This window comes from Acomys minous (genome assembly GCF_964271855.1).
Source record: "Acomys minous genome assembly, chromosome: 15".
Classification (NCBI taxonomy): domain Eukaryota; kingdom Metazoa; phylum Chordata; class Mammalia; order Rodentia; family Muridae; genus Acomys; species Acomys minous.
Genome location: NC_140497.1, coordinates 35883281 through 35903865, shown reverse-complemented (window position 1 = coordinate 35903865; position 20585 = coordinate 35883281). Strand labels below are relative to the sequence as shown.

At 41.0% G+C, this 20585-nt stretch overlaps 1 protein-coding gene across 2 annotated transcripts in view; it reads left to right on the top strand.

The window, feature by feature from the left end:
• Positions 1 to 20585, top strand: part of TRAPPC11 (trafficking protein particle complex subunit 11) — a 42716-nt gene that overhangs the window by 2149 nt on the left and 19982 nt on the right. For both annotated transcript variants that reach the window (XM_084760141.1, XM_084760140.1), the window contains exons 2-18: positions 511 to 736; positions 1732 to 1901; positions 3610 to 3680; positions 4839 to 4953; positions 7046 to 7145; positions 7456 to 7529; positions 9381 to 9477; positions 12384 to 12517; positions 14023 to 14170; positions 16416 to 16509; positions 17117 to 17196; positions 17292 to 17370; positions 17446 to 17500; positions 17802 to 17947; positions 18570 to 18631; positions 18749 to 18881; positions 20042 to 20172. In XM_084760141.1, coding sequence (XP_084616267.1) covers positions 533 to 736; positions 1732 to 1901; positions 3610 to 3680; positions 4839 to 4953; positions 7046 to 7145; positions 7456 to 7529; positions 9381 to 9477; positions 12384 to 12517; positions 14023 to 14170; positions 16416 to 16509; positions 17117 to 17196; positions 17292 to 17370; positions 17446 to 17500; positions 17802 to 17947; positions 18570 to 18631; positions 18749 to 18881; positions 20042 to 20172 — 1893 coding nt within the window. In that variant the 5' untranslated portion in view covers positions 511 to 532. The remainder of the gene's footprint in view (positions 1 to 510; positions 737 to 1731; positions 1902 to 3609; positions 3681 to 4838; positions 4954 to 7045; positions 7146 to 7455; positions 7530 to 9380; positions 9478 to 12383; positions 12518 to 14022; positions 14171 to 16415; positions 16510 to 17116; positions 17197 to 17291; positions 17371 to 17445; positions 17501 to 17801; positions 17948 to 18569; positions 18632 to 18748; positions 18882 to 20041; positions 20173 to 20585) is intronic.

The window sequence follows — 20585 nt, the reverse complement described above, 5'->3', positions numbered from 1 at the left end:
CCTGGGATTGCAGCATGTGCCACCATGCCAGGCTAGATCTATTTTAATTTCATCGGTTACCTGCTTTCTTAGTCTGTTCACCCCAAACTTTAATGTATATTTTGAAATAGTGCTATAAATGGTGAATTGGTCTGAAAATTGACTACAGTCTTTTTTTTTTTTTTTTTTTTGCCAGGGTTGGAACTTTTGTTTGTTTTTTGCTTTTTGAGACAGTTTTTCTCTGTAGCCCTGGCTGTCCTGGAACTCTTTGTGCAGACCAGGCTGGCTTTGAACTTACAGAGATTCACCTGTCTCTGCCTCCTGAGTGTTGAGATTAAAGGCATGCGCCACCACCGCCATACATTGCAGTTAGTAATTTTAATAAGTTTAACTGAAGAATTAAAGTTTTCATTTTGTTCTTTTCTGTTTGCTGGACTATGGACATGCAGAGCCTTTTATCTTCTTGTAATGCTTAGATATTGATCCTGGTTTTTAGAATTAATTATGAACATACTGACATTTGTATTTCAGATCTTTCTGTGACGTCTTAAACATGAGCCCCACACAGTGGGACTTCCCTGTGGAATTATGTTGCCGGCCTATGGCTTTTGTTACACTCACCGGCCTTGACTTGGTGTACAATGCTGTCCATCGAGCAGTCTGGGATGCTTTCTGTGCCAATCGGAGAGCTGATCGGGTACCAATTTCTTTCAAGGTGCTCCCAGGCGACCATGAATACCCAAAATGTCGATCAAAGGTAATGGCCTTAGGACCACGTGCAGTCATTCATAGTCCCTGTCCTCTTCATACTCTCAGCCCTGTTTCTGTCGTGTGTATTGGACGACCCCTGAGTTTATCAGGGCGAAGGTGACTGTTGTACCTAAGGGAAAACAGGTGTCTTCATGTACTATGGAATATAGGTATATGTTTAATAGCACTTATTTTTAACCTCAAAAGGACTACTTACATTGCTTACTATACTATGAGCCTATATTTTTCTTTTTAAAGAAATGTATTTATTAGTGTGTGTGTGTGTATGTGTGTGTGTGTATGTGTGTGTATGTGTGTGTGTGTGTATGTGTGTGTGTGTATGTGTGTGTGGTCCAATGACAACTTGTAGTATCAGTTCTCTTCTAGCATGTGGGCCCTGAGGATGGAGCTCAGGTAGTCCTAGGCTGTGCAGAAAGTATCCTTCCCACCTATACCCCCCTTTTTTTTATTAAAATGACCCCCACATCTCCTTAACTTTAACAAAGTCTTCACAAAAGGAAGGCCCCACGTTAGCTGTTCATCCTTTCCACTGCCATATAGAACCCATGACCTTTGCAGTGGGGTTCAGTTTCATAAGTTTTCAGACCAGATTTATTTTATCCACAGGTAAGGTGAAGTGCTGTCCTGAAGGTATGTAGACAGATGAAGCCATAGTGGGTTTCAGATCGGTTCCATATTTGATAAGGATAGAAGTAGACCTGGAAACGGGCTGACTACTCCACACCAGCCAAGACCCCTGGCGTGACTAGGACTCCTTCGCTTTGGCCTTTCTTCCTCGCACTCAGTGTGGTGTCTGTGTGGTTGAGATTCTGCTCTAGCACTTAAAGGCACTTACATCCATTGTTAACTTCTGATGGGCTGACTTTCTCATCTGAGACACGGGCAGTGTGCACACTGAGTGAAGCAAGTGTGTAAAGGCCCCCGGAGGTGGTTTTTGTGTCTTTTCTTATCAGATAACCCCAGTTTTGTCACTGTTGGCAGAGAACGTCCTATGAGTGGTACATACCTAAAGGGATCTTAAAGACCGGCTGGATGAACAAGCATCTGAATCTGGTGCCGGCACTGGTGGTTGTGTTCTATGAGCTGGACTGGGACGAGCCTCAGTGGAAAGAAAAGCAATCTGAGTGTGCCACCCGGGTGGAAATCGTCAGGTACGGCGCTGGCAGGCCGCGGTGGTACTTGCAAGTGACTGTTGGTTATGCAACCTTGTGCGTGCTAGGCAAGCACTCTGATGTTTTGAACGAAATCCCAAACGTTCAATTTTACCAATAAAGACTCAGGAGCCAGATGCTGGTGTGAAATCTTGCTAGCTAAGAGAGGCAGAGAAAGCACTCAGCTGACCCTCCTACGCAGCCAGCATCCCAGAAGGAAGAAGCCCCTTCTCTTTATCCATACTGTCTTTAACAACCTTCACATTGAACGTCCCTCTTTTCTACTTCCTGTGCATCTCTCTATCCATCCTTTAGGCTTCCTCTTAGTTTCTGTTTTTTTCCTCTGTTCATTCCCTGTCAGCTGGTTGGTTGCTCCATGTCTTGACCTATGGCTGACTGTTCACAGAAAGCTCTTGGATTAAAGCCACACCAAACTGGAAACAGGCTTTTCCAGTACACAGTCTCGGGGTTCACACTGTGATCAGTTGTCCTTCAACACACTTAGCCTTGAGCCATTTCTCAGCTGTTTACAAACATTCATTAAAGTACCTGAAAACCGTTTACAGTGCAGTGGTTACTTTGAGATTGTTAACCTCCACTGAAACTTGTTCTGTTTCTAAGAGATAATGTAAGTATTAACTATACAGTGCCAGGGGTGTGAAGAAATTTAGAAGACAATTTAGCCTGAAATTCCAACTTTTTGTTTTATACTATGATATCTTTGGGAGTTAACAATTTGCTATCAGGCCTCGAAAAATACTTTTTTTTCAAAGAACATTTTAAAGAAAAGATATATTTTATTATGTGTATGTATGTATATGTGTATACATGGTACATGTGAATGTGTGTGCATGCATATGCATGCTGGTGCTTCCAGAGACTAGAAGAAAGCACCGCATCCCCTGGCGCTGGAGGTGTAGGCTGCTGTGAGCCACCCCACAGAGGTTGCTGGGAACTGAACTCTGGTCCTCTGGAAGAGCAGCAAGAGCTCTTAACTGCTGAGCCATCTCTCTAGCACTCTCATAAGACTCTTACAAATTACTCATCTTTGTTGTGTATGTGTTGTGCATGAGTTGTATTTGTGTTCATGTGTGGGCGTCAGAAGACAGCCATGGAGAGTTGGTTCCTTCCTTCAACTTTCAGATGTGTTTTGGGACTTTGACTCGGGTTGTCAGGCGTCCATAGTGAGCCTTTACCCCCTTGGCGTCTCACTGGTCCCCATAAGACTTTTGCTTTATCACTGTGTAGTTCTAAGATAATTATTCTAGACGACTAATATAGCATTAAGAAGTAAGTTAAATAATTGTCATTAAGAAGTGTCTGTTAAGATTTCACATTAAAATCTTTACATCTGTTTATTTTATTTGGGAGGCAGGTCTTGTTTGGGGGAGTGTGGTCTGTCCTTGTGCTATGTGAGGTTGGGGAGTCAACCTAGGTCATCTCGCTGGCCCTCGAATTTCCCTTTTAAAGCAGATTTAGTAAGCCTGTAAGGTTGATGCAGGACTATACTTTGAAAACGGAGGACATTAGGGGAATACATTGTGGGAATGCAGTCGTTTGTAGGAAAAGATTTCCTCTGATCTTACTGGTTTTATCGAAATTTACCTTCAGTTGAACTGTGAAGTTTGTGTTTCAAGTGACATCTGAAATAGTTTAACTAAGACAAATTAGCCGCTTTATTAATTATATTGTTATTTTTCTGCTGCAGGCAAAGTTTGCAAGGGAGAAACACAAAGGTTGCGGTTGTCCTGATTCAAAAGAAAACGCCTTTACCTCCAGGTATCTGAAGGTCCTGGTGCTTCATGCCCTGGTGGCTGATAACAGGAGGGAGAGGTTTTCTTAGTGTTTAAATCTTTTACATGTTCATTTAGGGGCTGACAGTATGCTAACTTTTGTCTGTTTGTTTGTTTGTTTGAGCTCTTTCTTTCTTTCTTTCTTTCTTTCTTTCATTCATTCATTCTTTTTTTGAGACAGGGTTTCTCTCTGTAACAAGAGCCCTGGCTGTCCTAAATTCCCTTTGTAGACCAGGCTGCCCTCAAAGTTACAGAGACCCCTTGCCTCTGCCTCTAGAGTGCTGGGATTAGAGGTGTGCACCACCATGCCCCAAGTATGCTAACTTTTAAAAAGCACCGATAAAAGGCCAAAAAGATGATTCAGCAAGTAAAGGCAGTTGCTGATCATCTGAGCTCAATCACTTTCCAGAATCCACCTGGTGGAGAGGGAGACCCAGTCTATGGAAGCTGTCCTCTGACCTCCACAGGTATACTGTGGCTCATGTGCAAACACACATGCATGCTCACATGCAAAACACACACATACATATGCACATACATATAACACACACAATAAATGTTAAAAGAACAACAGTAGTGCACAAACAAGTGCTTGTTATAAGTAATAAAAGCCAGTCACACTTACAGATGCTGAGCCCTACTTGTTCATTTTGGCTCAGCCCCATGTATGCATGTATCAATCAGTTGACAAAGCAGTCACTTAAAGTGTTACTTGTCTAATTCTACTTAAAATTTACTCTTACACAAAGGAACATAGGATGTATACTATTATGCAGGGAAATGCTTCATTTAAAAGAGTCTTTCCTTTCCCTCCCAGATCTTCATAATCCAGAATGGTTTTGGTTGCCATGTTGAAGCGCCTAGCATTCTGAGTCTGTGGAAACTTCCTCCATGAATGATTGCTATTTAAGCTTTGAACCAGCCATGTGATGTGGTTTGGGGCATTATTTGTCCTGTCTGTTTTGCCCATGGGAAAATTGTACCATACTTTCCAAACAAATACGAGCACAGTAACTTCTGGGAGCCCCAAGTCCTCAGGATGTCCCCGACTGCCATGGTGACAGGGGCCTGGAACAAACTTGGGTAAATTTTACTACAGAAAACTGACACCTCTGCTTTGTTTCTCTCTGGGGCTTGCCAACAGGGGAAGATGTCATTGCGTCAGAGCGGGCTGCAGCTTTATGCAACGTGTGTGAACTCTCCGGCAAGTCTCTGTTTGTGCTGCCCCACACTGACCACCTTGTGGGCTACATCATAAGGTCAGTCAGGGTTTTCGTTCTTCTCCAGGAATGGAAAGTTGGTCGCTTACACCCTTTGTTAAGCGTTAAGACGTTCTTAAAAACACTGTGGATGGTGAAGTTCTGCTAGGCCAACCACTAAGTGAAAAGACAAAAGGAGTCTGAGGCCAGCCTGGTCTGCATTAGCAAGCTCCAGTCTATCTGGGGCTACATAGTAAGATCCTGTCCCAAAATCCAACCAACCAGCCAACAATGAGGCTCTTGCAATGTTTTCCTGATAACCAGGCATATCTTTATAACTATTTAGCCTGTTTGGCTTAAAAGCAGAAAAGGGTTTAATTCTGTGTAACTAGGTTTTCTTTTTAAAATAGCATTTGTTTATTAATGACTCAGGGGACAGGGGCATGCACATGTCACAGATGTCAGTGGACAGCTTAGGGAAGCCACGTCTGTCCCTCCAACTGAGGTTGTTCGGCAGGGCAGCAAGCAGCAACGACCTGCTCAGCCATCTTGCCTGCCCAAGTTTGAAGGGTTAGCCAGGCCTGTTTGTCCTCTGGTCTGTTCTGCTGGGTAAGCACATGGTTTATCTGAGTGCGCAGACCATTTGGAAACTGAAACAAGCGTATCTTTGGTGTTTTCTGAGATCCTAGAGATAGAACTAGCTTCTTTAGCCAGTTGTGGTAGTACACACTTGTAATCCCAGCACTCGGGAGCCAGAGGCAGGTGGATCGTTGTGAGTTCGAGGCCAACCTGGTTTACAAAATAAGTCTAGGACAGCCAAGGTAACACACAGAAACCCTGTCTCGAAAAAGGAAAAAAAAAAAATCAAACCAAAACAAAAAAACCCAACAACAAAAACCTGGCATCTTTGAGAAGGTTATCTTTCCCTCAGTGAGGACGCTATTAAGACGTTCTGGCTGTAGCTATTTCACAGTCGGTCCCTATTGTTCTCACTTGGAAAGTTTTCAGTACAAGCTTAAGTTAATAACATTGGTTTCAAGATTAGAATCTTAACTTTATTTCCATATTTTAATATTTTTAAAACTATAGTTTTGAAATTTAACAAAAAATTCTAATCTAGAAAATCCAATTTAAAATACATTATCTGTGAGATATGGTGGCACATGCCAATAATCCAAGCACTGAGGAGACCGAGGCAGGAGGATAACCAACTTGAGGCCAGCCTGGGCTACACTAGTGAGTTTAAAGCCTTGTCTGTAAAGAAGTAAATATAATATTTGATTTTAAAATTTGACCTATCCTGTTTTTTTCCACAGATGTAGTAAAAAATCATTTGCATGTAGGTTAAACTTACATTATATTCTCATGAGGAGAAACCCGAAGTCCCCTGTTAGTTGCCTGTGGGTTCCTCTTTCTCTCACGCCCTGCACACTTAGCTCTAGCTGGTTCTCCTTCTATCCAGGATGTGGAGTGTTGCTGGGCCCTGCTCAGACCGCTTCTTTGGTGCTTATATTAGAGTCATGATTGAAGCAGGCTTTAGTAGCACCAATGGTATTTCTATCTTGTTAGCCAGTTGTTTTTATTCTCCCCATAAGTTTTCTTATTCTTTTAAACTCTAAATCTTAGAAGAATAAAAAATAGTGACATCTAATTCAATTTTAAATCTTTTTTTCAGATATTTTATAAAGTTATAGTAGGGATGAAAATAATCTCAAAGATCACCTAATTTCTATAAATTTTAAGGTTTTAAAATCTGTTATCCTGTGTTATAAATGATTTTCAGTGGTACTAGGGAAAATCTTATTTTAGACTTTTTTTTTCTAGAAATCCAGATTATACATTGCTTCATTTTTCATCTTAATCTTAAAGTACAGTGTTGGCCAACACATTTATTCTCAATAAATACCATTCTTTTGTTTTGTTTTCAGGTTTTTGTTTTGTTTTTATTTTTTGAGACAGGGTTTCTCTGTGTAGCCTTGACTGTCCTAGACTCACTTTGTAGACCAGGCTGGCCTTGAACTCACAGCAATCCACCTACCTCTGCCTCCTGAGTGCTGGGATTAAAGGCAAACACCACCACCACCTGGCATAAATACCATTCTTGAAAAGAATTTGGTTTTGGGTAACTGTACTGCTTGTTGTTTTTTAACAGGTTAGAAAATGCATTTTATGAGCATGCCCAGACCTATTACTACACTGAGATCAGAAGAGTGAAATCTCATAAGGAATTTCTGAATAAAACAACACACCAGGTACATTTTAAAAAACTAATAAAAAGAGCAGATTATTCATTCCTGGTTAGTTTTGAGATGATTCTTATTTCTTCAGTACTGATATTTTAAATTGTTTCAATGCTTTAAAGGTTATTCTTTTAAGCTCGTAAAAAACTCTTTTGCCCTTATTTTCAAACTCTTTTACCTGTCAGAGCTCTTGGAAGCATTTTTAGCCATATCCTTGTTGGAAACATTGTAAACTTAAGCTTGAATAATTTCCTATGTATTTAAATGCATTATAGTAAATATCATTTTCATGTTAAAATAAGTGTATACTCATTCTTTTCAGCTTTTGTTTGTTAGACATCAGTTCAAAATAGCTTTCTTCAGCGAGTTGAAACAAGATACACAAAATGCTCTGAAGTAAGTTTCTGTTTTCAAACTAAATCTTTATTGCCTGGATATTAATGATACTATACTAATAGCCATCTATGAATCCCCATCACCTTGTTTCATTTTGTTTTTTGTTTTTTGAGATAGGGTTTCTCTGTGTAGCTGTAGCTGTCTTGGACTCACTTTGTAGATTAGACTGGCCTCGAACTCAACTGCAGGCGGCCTGCTTCTGCCTCCCTGAATGCTGGGATTAAAGGCGTGCACCACCATGCCAGCTTCACCTTGATTTTAAGATACTCATGTTATATTCATATATTTAATACGTAGTTTTTTTCCCATGTTAACATCAGAAGTAAGTTGTCACAAAAACCTGGTCTAATTTAACTAAAATTCATGATCTGAAGAAATCAGTGTCACAATTGTCTTCATTTTTGTATTTTTCTATTTGTATATTCAGTAAATGTCTTGAAACTAATTTTCAAAGCATAATAAACATTAGACATTCATTTATTCCATTCACATAAGATTTTATCATTAGTTGTTCAGTTCATCACATCACTTTGTACTTGAAGGCCCTGCTTGATGCCTTAAAGGTTAGCTGCAGGCGGGTTGACGTGGTCAGGCGCTTGGTCCCTTTGTTTATAGCAGCTGCAGTTTAGTAAATCTTATCTCTTTGTTTTAGCTCAGATTTTTTTATATACAATGGCAATGTGGAAAGGAATTTTAAAAAGAATAATTATAATTGAGGAGGCAGACAAATCACAATAGATCAAACTAATAGCTGGCTTTAATGTATTTATCTCTCTCGGTGGGTGGGTGGCGTCAGTTAAGACCTTCAGCTTTAGTCTTGTGAGACTAACAGGAGAGCGCTTGTAGAGAGGATGAGGCCAGCCTTTGCCGTGCACATGCTGCTTCTCCTCTGGCGTCTTCCCCGTTCTCCATTACTGGATCCCATACGATATTGTCTCTCCTCTGTAGCCTAGTCCAAGATTAGTACCATTTACTTAACTTTTGTGTGCACTTGGGTTTAAGACACCTTTTTACTTGTTCTATCTTTTGAACTATCATTTCTAAAGTCGTTTTTCTTTGAGAAACTTAGAGTGGTACTTAAAAGTAAACCAAAACCAAACCTTACGGGACATGGTGGCGTATATATAGCTGTAATCTGTAGGTCTTGGGAGGCCAAAGCAGGAGGACATACAAGTTCAAGACCAGCCTGGGCTGAATAACAAGTTCCAGGCCAACCCGGGCTATCTAGTGAGACTGTCTGAGAAGTACACACACACACGCACGCACGCACGCACGCACGCATGTGCGTGCGTATATTAACAGTGCTCTTTTTTTTTTTTTTTTTTTTGAGACTGGGTCTCTCTATGTAGTCCTGGATATTTCGGAACCCACTATGTATACCAGGGTGGCCTTGAACTCAGAGATCTCAGAGATTCCACTGCCTTTGCTTTCTGAGTGTTGAAATTAAAAGAGTGTGCTACCATGCCCAGCAAACAATGTTTATTTTTTAATGTAACTCTAGAGAACCATCCAATTTACCCTCAGGTTTCAACCTTTTATGTACTTGTTATTGACTGGCTAGTTCATGATAGAACAGTTCACAACAGGATGGGTCTTTTTTATTGTGAGGCCTTGATTAATAATCAACAGAGTGTGTGTGTGTGTGTGTGTGTGTGTGTGTGTGTGTGTGTGTGTGTGCGCGCACACGCACGCACGCGCGCATGCGCACGCCCGCGCACACACACACACGTGTGCTGTTATTGAAGAGGTAAGAAATGTTACATAAATATTGTCTGTTATAAGAATATTGTTCTTAGGACTCTTAAGCATTATTTATGTCATAATTAACCTCCTTTCTCATGTTCACACTAGGAATTATAGGATTGCCTATAACCTTGTACATGAATTGAGGGCCCATGAAACTAATATTCTGGAAATTAAGACGATGGCAGGATTTATAAACTACAAGGTACAGTTCTGTTTGAAGTAAAGGGGATTTACCTTCGAATGTTATCTTTTTAAAATGCAGAAATCAAAATCACTTTCTTGATCCAAAAAGGTGGTATTTGGTGAATTATGTCATCTTTTCGATGTCCTTTTATTCAAGGATGGCTTTGATTCTCAGCAGTGTCATAGTAATAGTTATATTCTGAATTTGTAGATACAACTATTGAAAGTTGAGTTTTTCAGTGTTTGTATGTAAGAAAAGCAAATAGTGAGAAGAAAGCTGCCTGCTGATGAGTTTTAAAAGATGCAGCATATTAGAATTGTGTAAGCATTTCTTGGCTTCATAGAAAATACATGTGTTCACTTTAGTGGGTTGGCTTTTGTGTTTTCTTTTTGTTCATTTTTTTGAGCCTTGGTCTCACTCAGTGTTGCATAAGTTGGTCTTGAACTCGGGCTCAAGTGATCCTCTTGCCTTAGCCTGCCGAGCCTCCGGGACTACAATGTACACCACCACTGCTGGCTCGGTTCGCTTTAAAGAGAACCTAGCTGTTGTTTGAGCAGTTTACGCTTGTCTACTATAGAGATGATCCTGTTTGTCCTGTTCCTATCTGTCCCGTTCCATCCCTGAGCGTGACCGTTCCCTCCTTCCCTTCTTCCCAGCACACATTAGGCTGCTGTTGTTTTCCCACTCCTCGTTTAGAGATGTCTAGCACTGGGTGGTGATATATAATAGAGGATATATATATATATATATATACACACACACACACACACACACACACACACATATATATATATATATTTTTTTTTTCAGTGAGCACAAAATCTAAAAGTGGCTATTCTTTTACCTGGCAATCCTTTTTAGGAAATTTCTTTGCCAATTATGGTAATATCTGTAACTCACAATCTATGGACACTATGGAACATAGTGGATATAAGCCAGTTGGTGGTCAGTTATGCACATCTTGATGGAACACTAGTAAACTATACAGTTAAGAATGTGGCAGCTATGTGTCTCAGTTTAGTTCCTGTTGCTGTGGTAAAGACCACAACTCACTAGCTCTCAGCCTTCCAACTGCTGCAGCACTTTAATACAGTTATAGTGACCCCAGCTATAAAATTATTTCACTGCTATTTCATAAGTGTAATTTGCTATTCTTATGAATGTAAATATCTGTGTTTTCTGGTGGGCTTAGGTGACCCCTGCGAAAGGGCCATTTGACACCCCCCTCCCCCACCTCCTGCCCAAAGTGGTCTCAGCCCACAGGTTGAGAACCACTGCCATAAATAAAAGCAACCTGGGGAGGAAAGGGTTGAGTTGGCTTAAAAATCTCAGGTCATAATCCAGTGAGCTGGCCATGGAGGGGTGCTGCTTTCTGGCTTGCTCTTCATGGCTTGCTCAGCACTGAGGACCACCAGTCCAGGGTGGTACTGCTCACAGTGGGCTAGGACTTCCCCACATCCATCACTAATCAAGAAAATATGTGAAATGTTTCCTTTCATGGGCTGGAGAGATGGCTCAGAGGTTAAGAGTCCTGGCTGCTCTTCCAGAGGTCCTGAGTTCAACTCCCAGCAACCACAAGGAGGCTCATAACAATCTATAATGAGATCGGGTGCCCTCTTCTGGTGGGCAGGCCCACATGCAGGCAGAACATCATATACATAATAAACTAATAAATCTTTAAAAAAGAAAGAAAAGAAAATGCTCTGAGGCTTGCCTCCCGGCAATCTGATAGACACATTTTCCCAGTGAAGATTCCTCTCCTCAGCTATGTCTAGGTTTGCGTCAAGTTGACAACAAATAATGTATTGTAATCCCGCTAGATGAAGAAAGTCAGGTGTAACTCAGCAAGCATACTGAGCTGATGCCACAGGTTCCTAGTTTATAAATATGAATATACATACTTGCCTGATTGTGGACTGTACCGGCCATATGCTAAACACTAATTGCCTCTGTAGAGAAAAATTAGATGGCTGAAGGACATGGGGGGGTGGGTAGTAAGCTTTTTGGGCTGGCAGCTGGCTTAGTGGGTAAAGTACTTGCTGCACAAGCATGAGGACCTGAGTTTGAATCCCCAGAACCCAGTTAAAAGCTGGATGTGGGGCCTATGGCTGTAACTCTAGCACTGCCTGGGTGCGTGGGTGGGTGAGACACAGGCAGGCAGATCCTGGCGGCTCGCTGGCCGGCCTAGCTGTAACTGTGGGCTTCAGGTTCGCTGAGAGACCCTGCCTTCTAAGTAAAATAGCGAGCAGTAGAGCAGGAGCTATGACATCATCTTGTAGCTTCCACATGTGCACACAGGTTTACATGCAGGCCACACACATATGCACACATAGAGCGCGCGCGCACACACACACACACACACACAGTTTATATATATATATTTCTTTGTACCTAAAACATAAAATTGAAAGTTGTTATGAGCATATGGAAATAAACTTAGGCTTTATTTCTTCTGGCCTTCCACTTGCCCTCAGTTTATGTGGAGTGTACCAGTTTTGAAACAGTGTATAGTTAACACTCCAGGAAAAAATATTTTGAAATTTTCTGTAAAGTTTGTTGTTGTGTAGGTAACTAATCCTCGAAAATGCAACAGAAATGTTTAATTTTCTATCAATTCTATTGCTCACAGGCAGTCTCTCCTTTATAATCCTATTGGAAACATTACAGCCCACTATTATGTTCTTTTGGCAAAATTTTTTAAATTCTATATTGTGAAAAGCCTTTTAAAGGCGTAGGGCAGATTCAGCATGTTGAATTATTGTGCTTCATTTCTCAAAGTATCCCGATGGAGAGAATTCCATTGCAGAGAACTTCAGAGAAGGAGAATGTGTAGGCTCTTAAAGTTTTCATATCACTAATGTGTATGCATGTGTCTTCTCCCTGATGTGGGGATTGATTTTCTGTTTTGTTTTTTTTTTTTTCAGATCTGTAGGCTGTGTTTTCAGCACAACACCCCATTGGATGCAATTGCTCAGTTTCGAAAACACATTGATTTGTGTAAGAAAAAAATTGGAAGTGCAGAGCTGGCATTTGAGCATGCTGCGTGGATGTCTAAACAGTATGTCTAAGTTGCATTTTCTTAATATTTTAAAACTAGCTTGTGGGATTTGAAGAGATGGCAGTAGCAAAGGCTTTGGTTCTAAACAGAATTAAGGGGGTCTTTTTCTTATTAAGTAGGGTTTTAATAATATACCTAGGTGTGTATCCAGGAATAGTGTATATTGATTGGTATAATTTCTTGGTGGAAATCAGGCGATTTAAGTACCATCTTTTACATTCAATATGCATTATTCATCGGGTTTCCACTTTTCTGCTGCTGTGCTAGAGCACCATGACCAAAAAGCAACTTACAGGGCAAGGAAGGGTCTAGTTCATTCTACACTTGCAAGCAACAGTTCATCATTGAGGGAGTCAGGGCTGGGCTCAGGCAGGAGCTGAAGCAGAGACCGGGAGGAATGCTGCTTGCTGCCTTGCTCCTTCCTCATGGCTCCTCATGACTTGCTCAGCCACTTCTTAGACACTCAGGAGCGCCTGCTCAGGAATGGCGCCGCCCACAGTGGGTGAGCCCGTTCACATCAGTCATTAGTCAAGAAGATGCCCCACCGACTTGTCCATCAGCTATCTGCTCTCTACTGAGGCTCCTCCCCTAGATAACTCCAGCCTGAGTTAAAGTAACAACAAAAGACCAACCAGGACAGTCTTTTAAATTGCCAAAAGTAGGCCGGGCATGGTGGTGCACACCTTTAATGTCAGCACTCGGGAGGCAGAGACAGGTGGATCACTGTGAGTTTGAGGCCAGCCTGGTCTACAAGGTGAGTCCAGGACAGCCAAGGCTACACAGAGAGACCCTGTCTCAACCCTCCCCCCTCCCCCAAAATGCCAAAAGTTACTTCCAGAAACTTGGATATAGTTGAGGAGTGAGGTTTATGTTAAGATCTAATAAAAGGGCGTAGATGGACTTGAGTTATCACAGACGACTGAAATAAAGAACTTGTTTATTTTTATAACTAGTATATATAATTATTTACAAATAAATCATCTGTTATTCAGTAGTTTTATATATTTACTTTACATCCTGGTCATAGCCCCCTCCTCTCCTCCCAGTCCCACTCTTTCTCCCCCACTTCCCTGTCCCCGCTCCCCTATTCCTTGGAAAAAGGGAGCCCCCCTCCTACCCATCCACCCCAGCTCATTGGCAGCAGGACTGAGTTTGCCCTCTTCCCCTGTGGCCTGGCAAGGCAGTCAGTCCTGTCAGGGGGAAGTGATCCAAAAGCAGGCCACAGAGTCCAGGTCAGAGACAGCCCCCGCCCCCCTGACTTGGGGACCCACGTGGAGCCTGAGCTGCCCATTGGCTACGTCTGTGTAGGGGCCTAGGTCCAGTCCATGCGTGGTCCTCGTTGGTGCTGCAGCCTCAGCTGGCCCCTCTGGGCCCTGGTTAGTCGGCTCCATTGGATAATACGGGGTGTTGAACTGTGGATTCCAGAAGAGTAGTTATTAGGAGTAAGCTGCCTTTCCTTCCTGTTAACTGCCATCCTTTTGATTTCTTGGTTTGTTTTCTTTAAGATTCCAGGCCTTTGGAGATTTATTTGATGAAGCCATTAAGTTGGGGTTGACAGCTATTCAAACACAGAACCCTGGTTTCTACTATCAGCAGGCAGCTTACTATGCTCAGGAGCGGAAACAGCACGCGAAAGGCCTCTGCAGCCATGACGTAAGTCCCAGATAGCATCGCCCTGCTCTCAGGAGGCTGAGTTTCCCTTCCCTTAGAGAAGCTAGGGCTCATGCTGGTGATTTTCCCCCTCTTGTCTTTGAATATATTTTGAATTATTATGACTTTTCAGCCAGGTATTCCATGAGAATAGTATTTATATTTATATTTTACATATATTAAGATTTTAAGCTTTGGAAGCCGGGCGTGGTGGCGCATGCCTATAATCCCAGCACTCAGGAGGCAGAGGCAGGTGGATCGCTGTGAGTTCGAGGCCAGCCTGGTCTACAAAGCGGGTCCAGGACAGCCAAGGCTACACAGAGAAACCCTGTCTTGAAAAACAAAACAAAACAAAACAAAACAAAAAAAAGATTTTAAGCTTTGGCTTATTGTAATTTGAATATATTTAATAGATTATTAAAACTAGGTTTTATGAGGAATATATAAAACAGGGCATTAACAAATAAGATTCAATAGGATATAAAGTAATTGTTCTGCTAAAAAGTAAGTTGAGCTTTAAACCTAAGTGTGATTTCTTGACACAAAATTTCATTTTCAGGAATTGGATGATAGGTCCTAAGGGGTAAGTTCCAAGGTTAGTTATGAAGTTCTTGTAAGCTTATTGATTGTAATATAAAATAGGAATTCTTTTTTTTTTTAATTTACTTATTTTTGTGTGCATTGGGATTTTGCCTGCATGTGTGTCTATATGAGTGTGCCAGATGCTCTGGAACTGGAGTTACAGACAGTTGTAAGCTGCCATGTGGGTGTCAGAAATTGAACCCGGTTCATCTGGAAGAGTAGCCAGTGTTCTTAACTGCTGAGACATCTCTCCAGCCCTATAAAATATGAATACTATAAAAGTTTATTAAATATGCACCAGCAGAGAAACACAAGAAAACAAATGTTTAGAAGTATATTTAGATTAAATGAAATATACAAGGGTGGAGAGATTGCTCACTGTGAAGAGCCATTGAAGAGCACTGGCTGCTCTTCAAAGGTCCTGAGTTCAGTTCCCAGCAACCACATGGTGGCTCACAGCCACCTGTAATAAGATCTGGTGCCCTCTTCTGGCCTGTAGGCCTACATGCAGGAGAAGCACTGTATATGTAATAAATATAAATTTTTTAAAAATGAAATGTACAGAGTATATTTAAGTGGAAAAAGTGGTTGAAAAACTTTACAAATAATTTTTTTTCATGACAATATGTGAGAATAATACATATATTCTTAACAAGTTGCAGTAGATTTATTTATTTATTTATTTATTTAGGTTTTCGAGACAGGGTTTCTCTGTGTAGCCTTGGCTGTCCTAGACTCGCTTTGTAGACTGGGCTGGCCTTGAACTCACAGTGATCCGCCTGTCTCTGCCTTCCGAGTGCTAGGATTAAAGGCGTGCAGCACCACACCCAGCTGCAGTAGATTTATTAATAATTGGAATTTTATCTTTTTCCTTTTGGGTGTTTTTATAATTTTTCAGTAATGTAGTTATATTTTGGTTTTAAACACAAAAAGAAGAAAAAGTGTAAATTATGTTCTTTCTAATGCCAAAAAATACTCTTTTCTACCAATACTAGGACTAATACAGAAGTAATAATAAAGAAAAGGGGGTCTTATTTTAGTATTCCATATAGTGTTTTTATTTACACAGAGAACATTTTTATATGTGAAATACATAATAACCATAATAGTTTCACTAGTTTATTATAGCAAGGTGAAAAAGAATGTGTGAAAAAATCACTTACTACGAAGTCAGCATCAGAATCAGAGATTTCAGACTTTGTAACGTTTCTTTTCTTTCTTTCTTTCTTTTAGGGATGGAGATTGGTGGGTTTTTGTCTTTTTTTGAGATAGGGTTTCTCTGTGTATACCTGGATGTACTAGAATTCTCTTTGCAGAGTAGGCTGGCCTTGAACAGATCCACCTGCCTCTGCCTCCAAAGTGCTGAGGTGAAGCCTCTGCCTCCCAGCACTCTGGAGGCAGAGGGAAGTGCAACTCTGTGAGGTCGAGACCAGCCTGGTCTACAAAAGTCAAAAACAAAAACAATAACTAAAAAGTGTTATCCACCACCACGCACTAACGTTTTTATAAGACTTCTAAATGTTAGTAAAGGATGTTAAATACTTTATGGTGTTATCAATAAGTACTTGATGTATATTTATAGATATTCCTTTATGTAGTCAAAAACTGGCCAAGAGTTGATTTGGAGTGGATAACAAACTATTTCTTAAACTTGTTCTGCTTTCAGGCTTCTGTGGTGTACCCCAGTCCTGATCCCTTAGAAACACAAGCAGGTGTTCTTGACTTTTATGGACAGAGGCCCTGGAGACAAGGAATACTAAGTAAATAATTTCCCTTCCTTTTTCTTGTAGCTTCAAGATAGAGATAGCTGTCAAGCTGTCTAATGCCTAATGGGATCATAGGAAAATTATATTGAAATACATATATATGCTCTTCATACTTTTTAAAAAGTATGCTTCCCAAGTCTGTTTGTTCGTTTTAGGATTTGTGCTCTTAGTTTTTAGAAAGTTTGTTACATATTGGAGTTATAATTAAAGGTATTGGTTTGATTAAAGCATTTGAGTATTTAAGCATTTTAGCTCTGGTGATTTATTTAGCATTTTAAAATGGCATTACCATGTATTGCCTTAAAAAGAGTTTAGCTGTCGTTTGCATTCAGTGCGTAGTTGAATTGAGCAGCATACATGGCAATTGCACCTTAAGTGCTGCTGCATCACGTACATCCAGCATCTATGCAGTTCAGGTGAGGGGAGAGCAGTCGGCAGCTGGGGGAGGAACCCCTGCTTAGGAACGCTCTCCACAGAACAGAGGCTGCAGAGAACTCTCCACATCTGTTAGAATTGGTAAGATTCTAGAACACCCACGAGTGTACTCACGTGAAGGCTTGTGTTGAGTGAGCTGAGATGGGCTGCTTTTTGTCTTACACAGGCTTTGATCTTTCTGACCCTGAGAAAGAGAAAGCAGGGATCCTTGCCATCCAGCTCAAGGAAAGAAACGTCATCCACTCTGTGAGTCGCCTTCCCCAGATCAACGGCTTGGGCCCTGTTCTAGTAAAACAGGAGATCGTTTGCACTCCAACGCCCACACCTTTTCTTTCCAACAGGAAATAATAATCACCCTTCTGAGCAATGCTGTTGCACAATTCAAGAAGTACAAGTGTCCCCGGATGAAAAGCCACCTCAGTATGTACCCCAGCACACTGCTTCCGGGCTGCTTGCAGTCATGTTCAGTTGCTTAAGCCTTCTTTTCCTTTGCAGTGGTTCAAATGGGAGAGGAGTATTACTACGCAAAGGACTACACCAAAGCTTTGAAGTGAGTCGTCACAGTTGCTGTTTATTTTCACAAGTATTCTGACTGCTTTATAATGAAATTGAAATAGAAGTTTATATTGACGGATTTGTTACTCCTGTGCCTCTTTTTATTAAATTCCAGCTGTGTGGTTTTTTCTTAAGTATCCTCTGCTGGAAATAATCCTGTAAACTTCAGGCTTGACTAAATGTGAGCAGGGTCTGTTTAAGAATCCCACTAGGAATTTTCTTTGTATTTATGTAGTTTCTCCAAGGCCTTCCAGGTTTCTGGAGAAGCTGCGTCAGGGTCTTTGCTCACTCCTTAGGCTGCTGGACTATGTGATGTGTGACTACCGGAGCGAGGGGTGGTGGACTCTCCTCACATCCATCTTGACAACAGCTCTCAAGTGCTCCTACCTCATGGCCCAGTTAAAAGACTATATTACTTATTCTCTAGAACTTCTTGGAAGAGGTAACTTGATGCTTTTTCTATAAAAGCCCAACTTTTTTTGTTTACATCTTTAGTATTTTTTAATTGAAATATTTCATGTTAAATATGTAGAAGTGCTTTTATGCTAGTTGTGGTGGTGAATGCCTTTAATCGCAGTACTTAGGAGGCAGAGGCAGGTGGATCTCTGTAAGTTCAAGCCTGGTCTATGTAGTTTGTTATATGTAGAGAGAACCTGTCTCAAAAGAAAATTGTGCCTTTATCATATAAAATTCATTATGCTTGTCATCTTAAAAGCATTTAATGTAAAATCTTAAGGAGCTGGGAGGATACCACAGCCAAAGTACTTGCCTGAGTTCAATTCCCTGTACCCATGTTTATGCCAGACATCATGGCCTGTGCTTCTAAGCCCAGCAGTGGGGCTGTAGGCACAGGCAGATCCCCAGGGCTCCTTACTACTCAGTTTGTCATAGTGTTGAGCTCCAGGCCGGTAAGTGGCACTGTGTCAAAGGAGGTACAGGTGTAAAGAAAATGTTTTAGCAGGGCTGGAGATGGGCCCAGGTCCTCAGCACCCTTGGGCAGGCCTGGCGCAGCAGGGTGAGGGACTGACCCTGTCTTATAGTTCTATTTTCTTCCCCGGTCTCAGCTTCGACTCTGAAAGATGACCAGAAGTCTCGAATAGAAAAGAACCTCATGAACGTTTTAATGGTGGGTTATAATTGTTGGCAGAAAGTGTGCTGTGCTCACTTTGTGAACGTGTACCCTGATGTGCATCTCTACATGTCTTTTCTAACTAGTTGACCAGATCTCGAACTCTCATTGCAGAATGAAAGCCCTGACCCTGAGCCTGACTGCGATGTCTTAGCAGTAAAGACTGCTCAGAAGCTGTGGGCGGACCGGGTCTCTCTGGCTGGCAGCAATGTTTTCACAATAGGAGTACAGGACTTCGTGCCATTTGGTGTGTAGCCAACAGCCACAATTTCAGAGAAGCCCTTTGTCTGAAGTGAATAAGTGCAGAATAATAATGTGAAAGGTAGTCAGGCTACAGGGATCTCCTGGATACTCAAGAACCTTGTTGTATTTCTCTCCAGTGCCATAGCGATATACTATCAAGTGTTTTGTTTTAAGTTCAACAAGTATTTATTGAACAAATATGTGAGTGGTGAAGGCCTTTGTCTCATTCATTGTCACTTTAAAACACTACAAGAAAGAACATTTTCTAGTTTTGTCTTGTTTTTTAAAAAAGGGTTCTCGGCCTTCCTAATGCTGTGACCCTTCAATACAGTCCCTCCTGTGTGACCCAGAACCATGAAATTATTGTGTTGCCACTTCATAGCTGAATAGTACTGTAAATATCTGATATGCAAGGTATCTGATATGTGATCCCTAAAGGGGTCGTTACCACAGCTTGAGAAATGCTGCTTTACATATTAAATAACACTATAATTGATGTTGTATATATTCGTTATGGTGACCCACTTAGAAAAAGTGAGTTAAAGAAAATTGTTCTATGGGGAGGGGTTTTTCTGAAATATTCCCTGGTTCAAGTACTTACATTTATTTAACAAAATATACTTTGCTTATTTATAATTCAAGTATTATATGAAGTATCCTTGAGAAAAATGGCCATTTAAAAGGTTTATGTTGTAATGTCTAGGCAGATGTGTTGAAAGAAACTAATTCAAAATAGCTTTATTTCCTTTTAAGTTTTGGCATCAACATTTTATGAACAAGTGTGTTTTAAAATTAAAAATGTTTTTGAAGCTGGGCAGTTGTGGTGCACACTTGTAATCCTAGCACTCGGGAGGCAGAGTCAGCCACATCTCTGAAGTTCAAGGCCAGCCTGGTTCCAGGACAGCCTGGGCTACACAGAGAAACCCTGTCTCAAACAAACAAACAACTCCCTGGAAATGTTTTTGAAGCTATGTTGTTTAACCTTTGTTTATTTTCACAAAGAGAGTAAGGTTTGTGTTTGCTGAAGAGCTGCCATCTCTGAGGACCTGGTAAGTAGAAGGCAGCAAGAGCCAGGATGAGCTGTTTCTGTAGGGCTGACTCCCAGGACACTGTGTGCTGTAGTGCCAGGGCTATTTGACTCAGCTCTTCTCGTTTCTTTTCCAGTACAATGCAAAGCCAGGTTTCATGCTCCAAGCTTTCACGTGGATGTCCCTGTTCAGTTTGATGTTTATCTGAAGGCTGACTGTCCACACCCCATTAGGTTTTCCAAGCTCTGTGTCAGCTTTAATAATCAGGTAGTGTATCCACCAATGTGTATGTTTCCATTGTGTGCATGTCATTGTAGAGCTCAGTAAACTGTGTGAAGTGAGTTTAGTCAGTCTTAGATCTTACTGCTTGATAGCTATCATGTGATTTTGGCCAGACTTATTTAAAAATAAATGTACTTGTATTTCCAAACGTCTTGCAATTCAAATATGCTTTTTTCTACTCTTAATTTTTTTTTTTCATTTCAGACTTAAGTAAGCCAACAACTCTATTTTTAGTGTAGCTTGAATTTCAAATCTGATAAATTCAGTGTGAGCCTAGTCTTAGGTTTTAAACTCTTTTGGTTCATTTCTTTTACATTGTTAGGTTTTGTTTCAGAACTAATATATGTTTGGTTTTGAAATACCCTGTCTTGAAAAAAAAAAAAGATGGGACTGGGAGG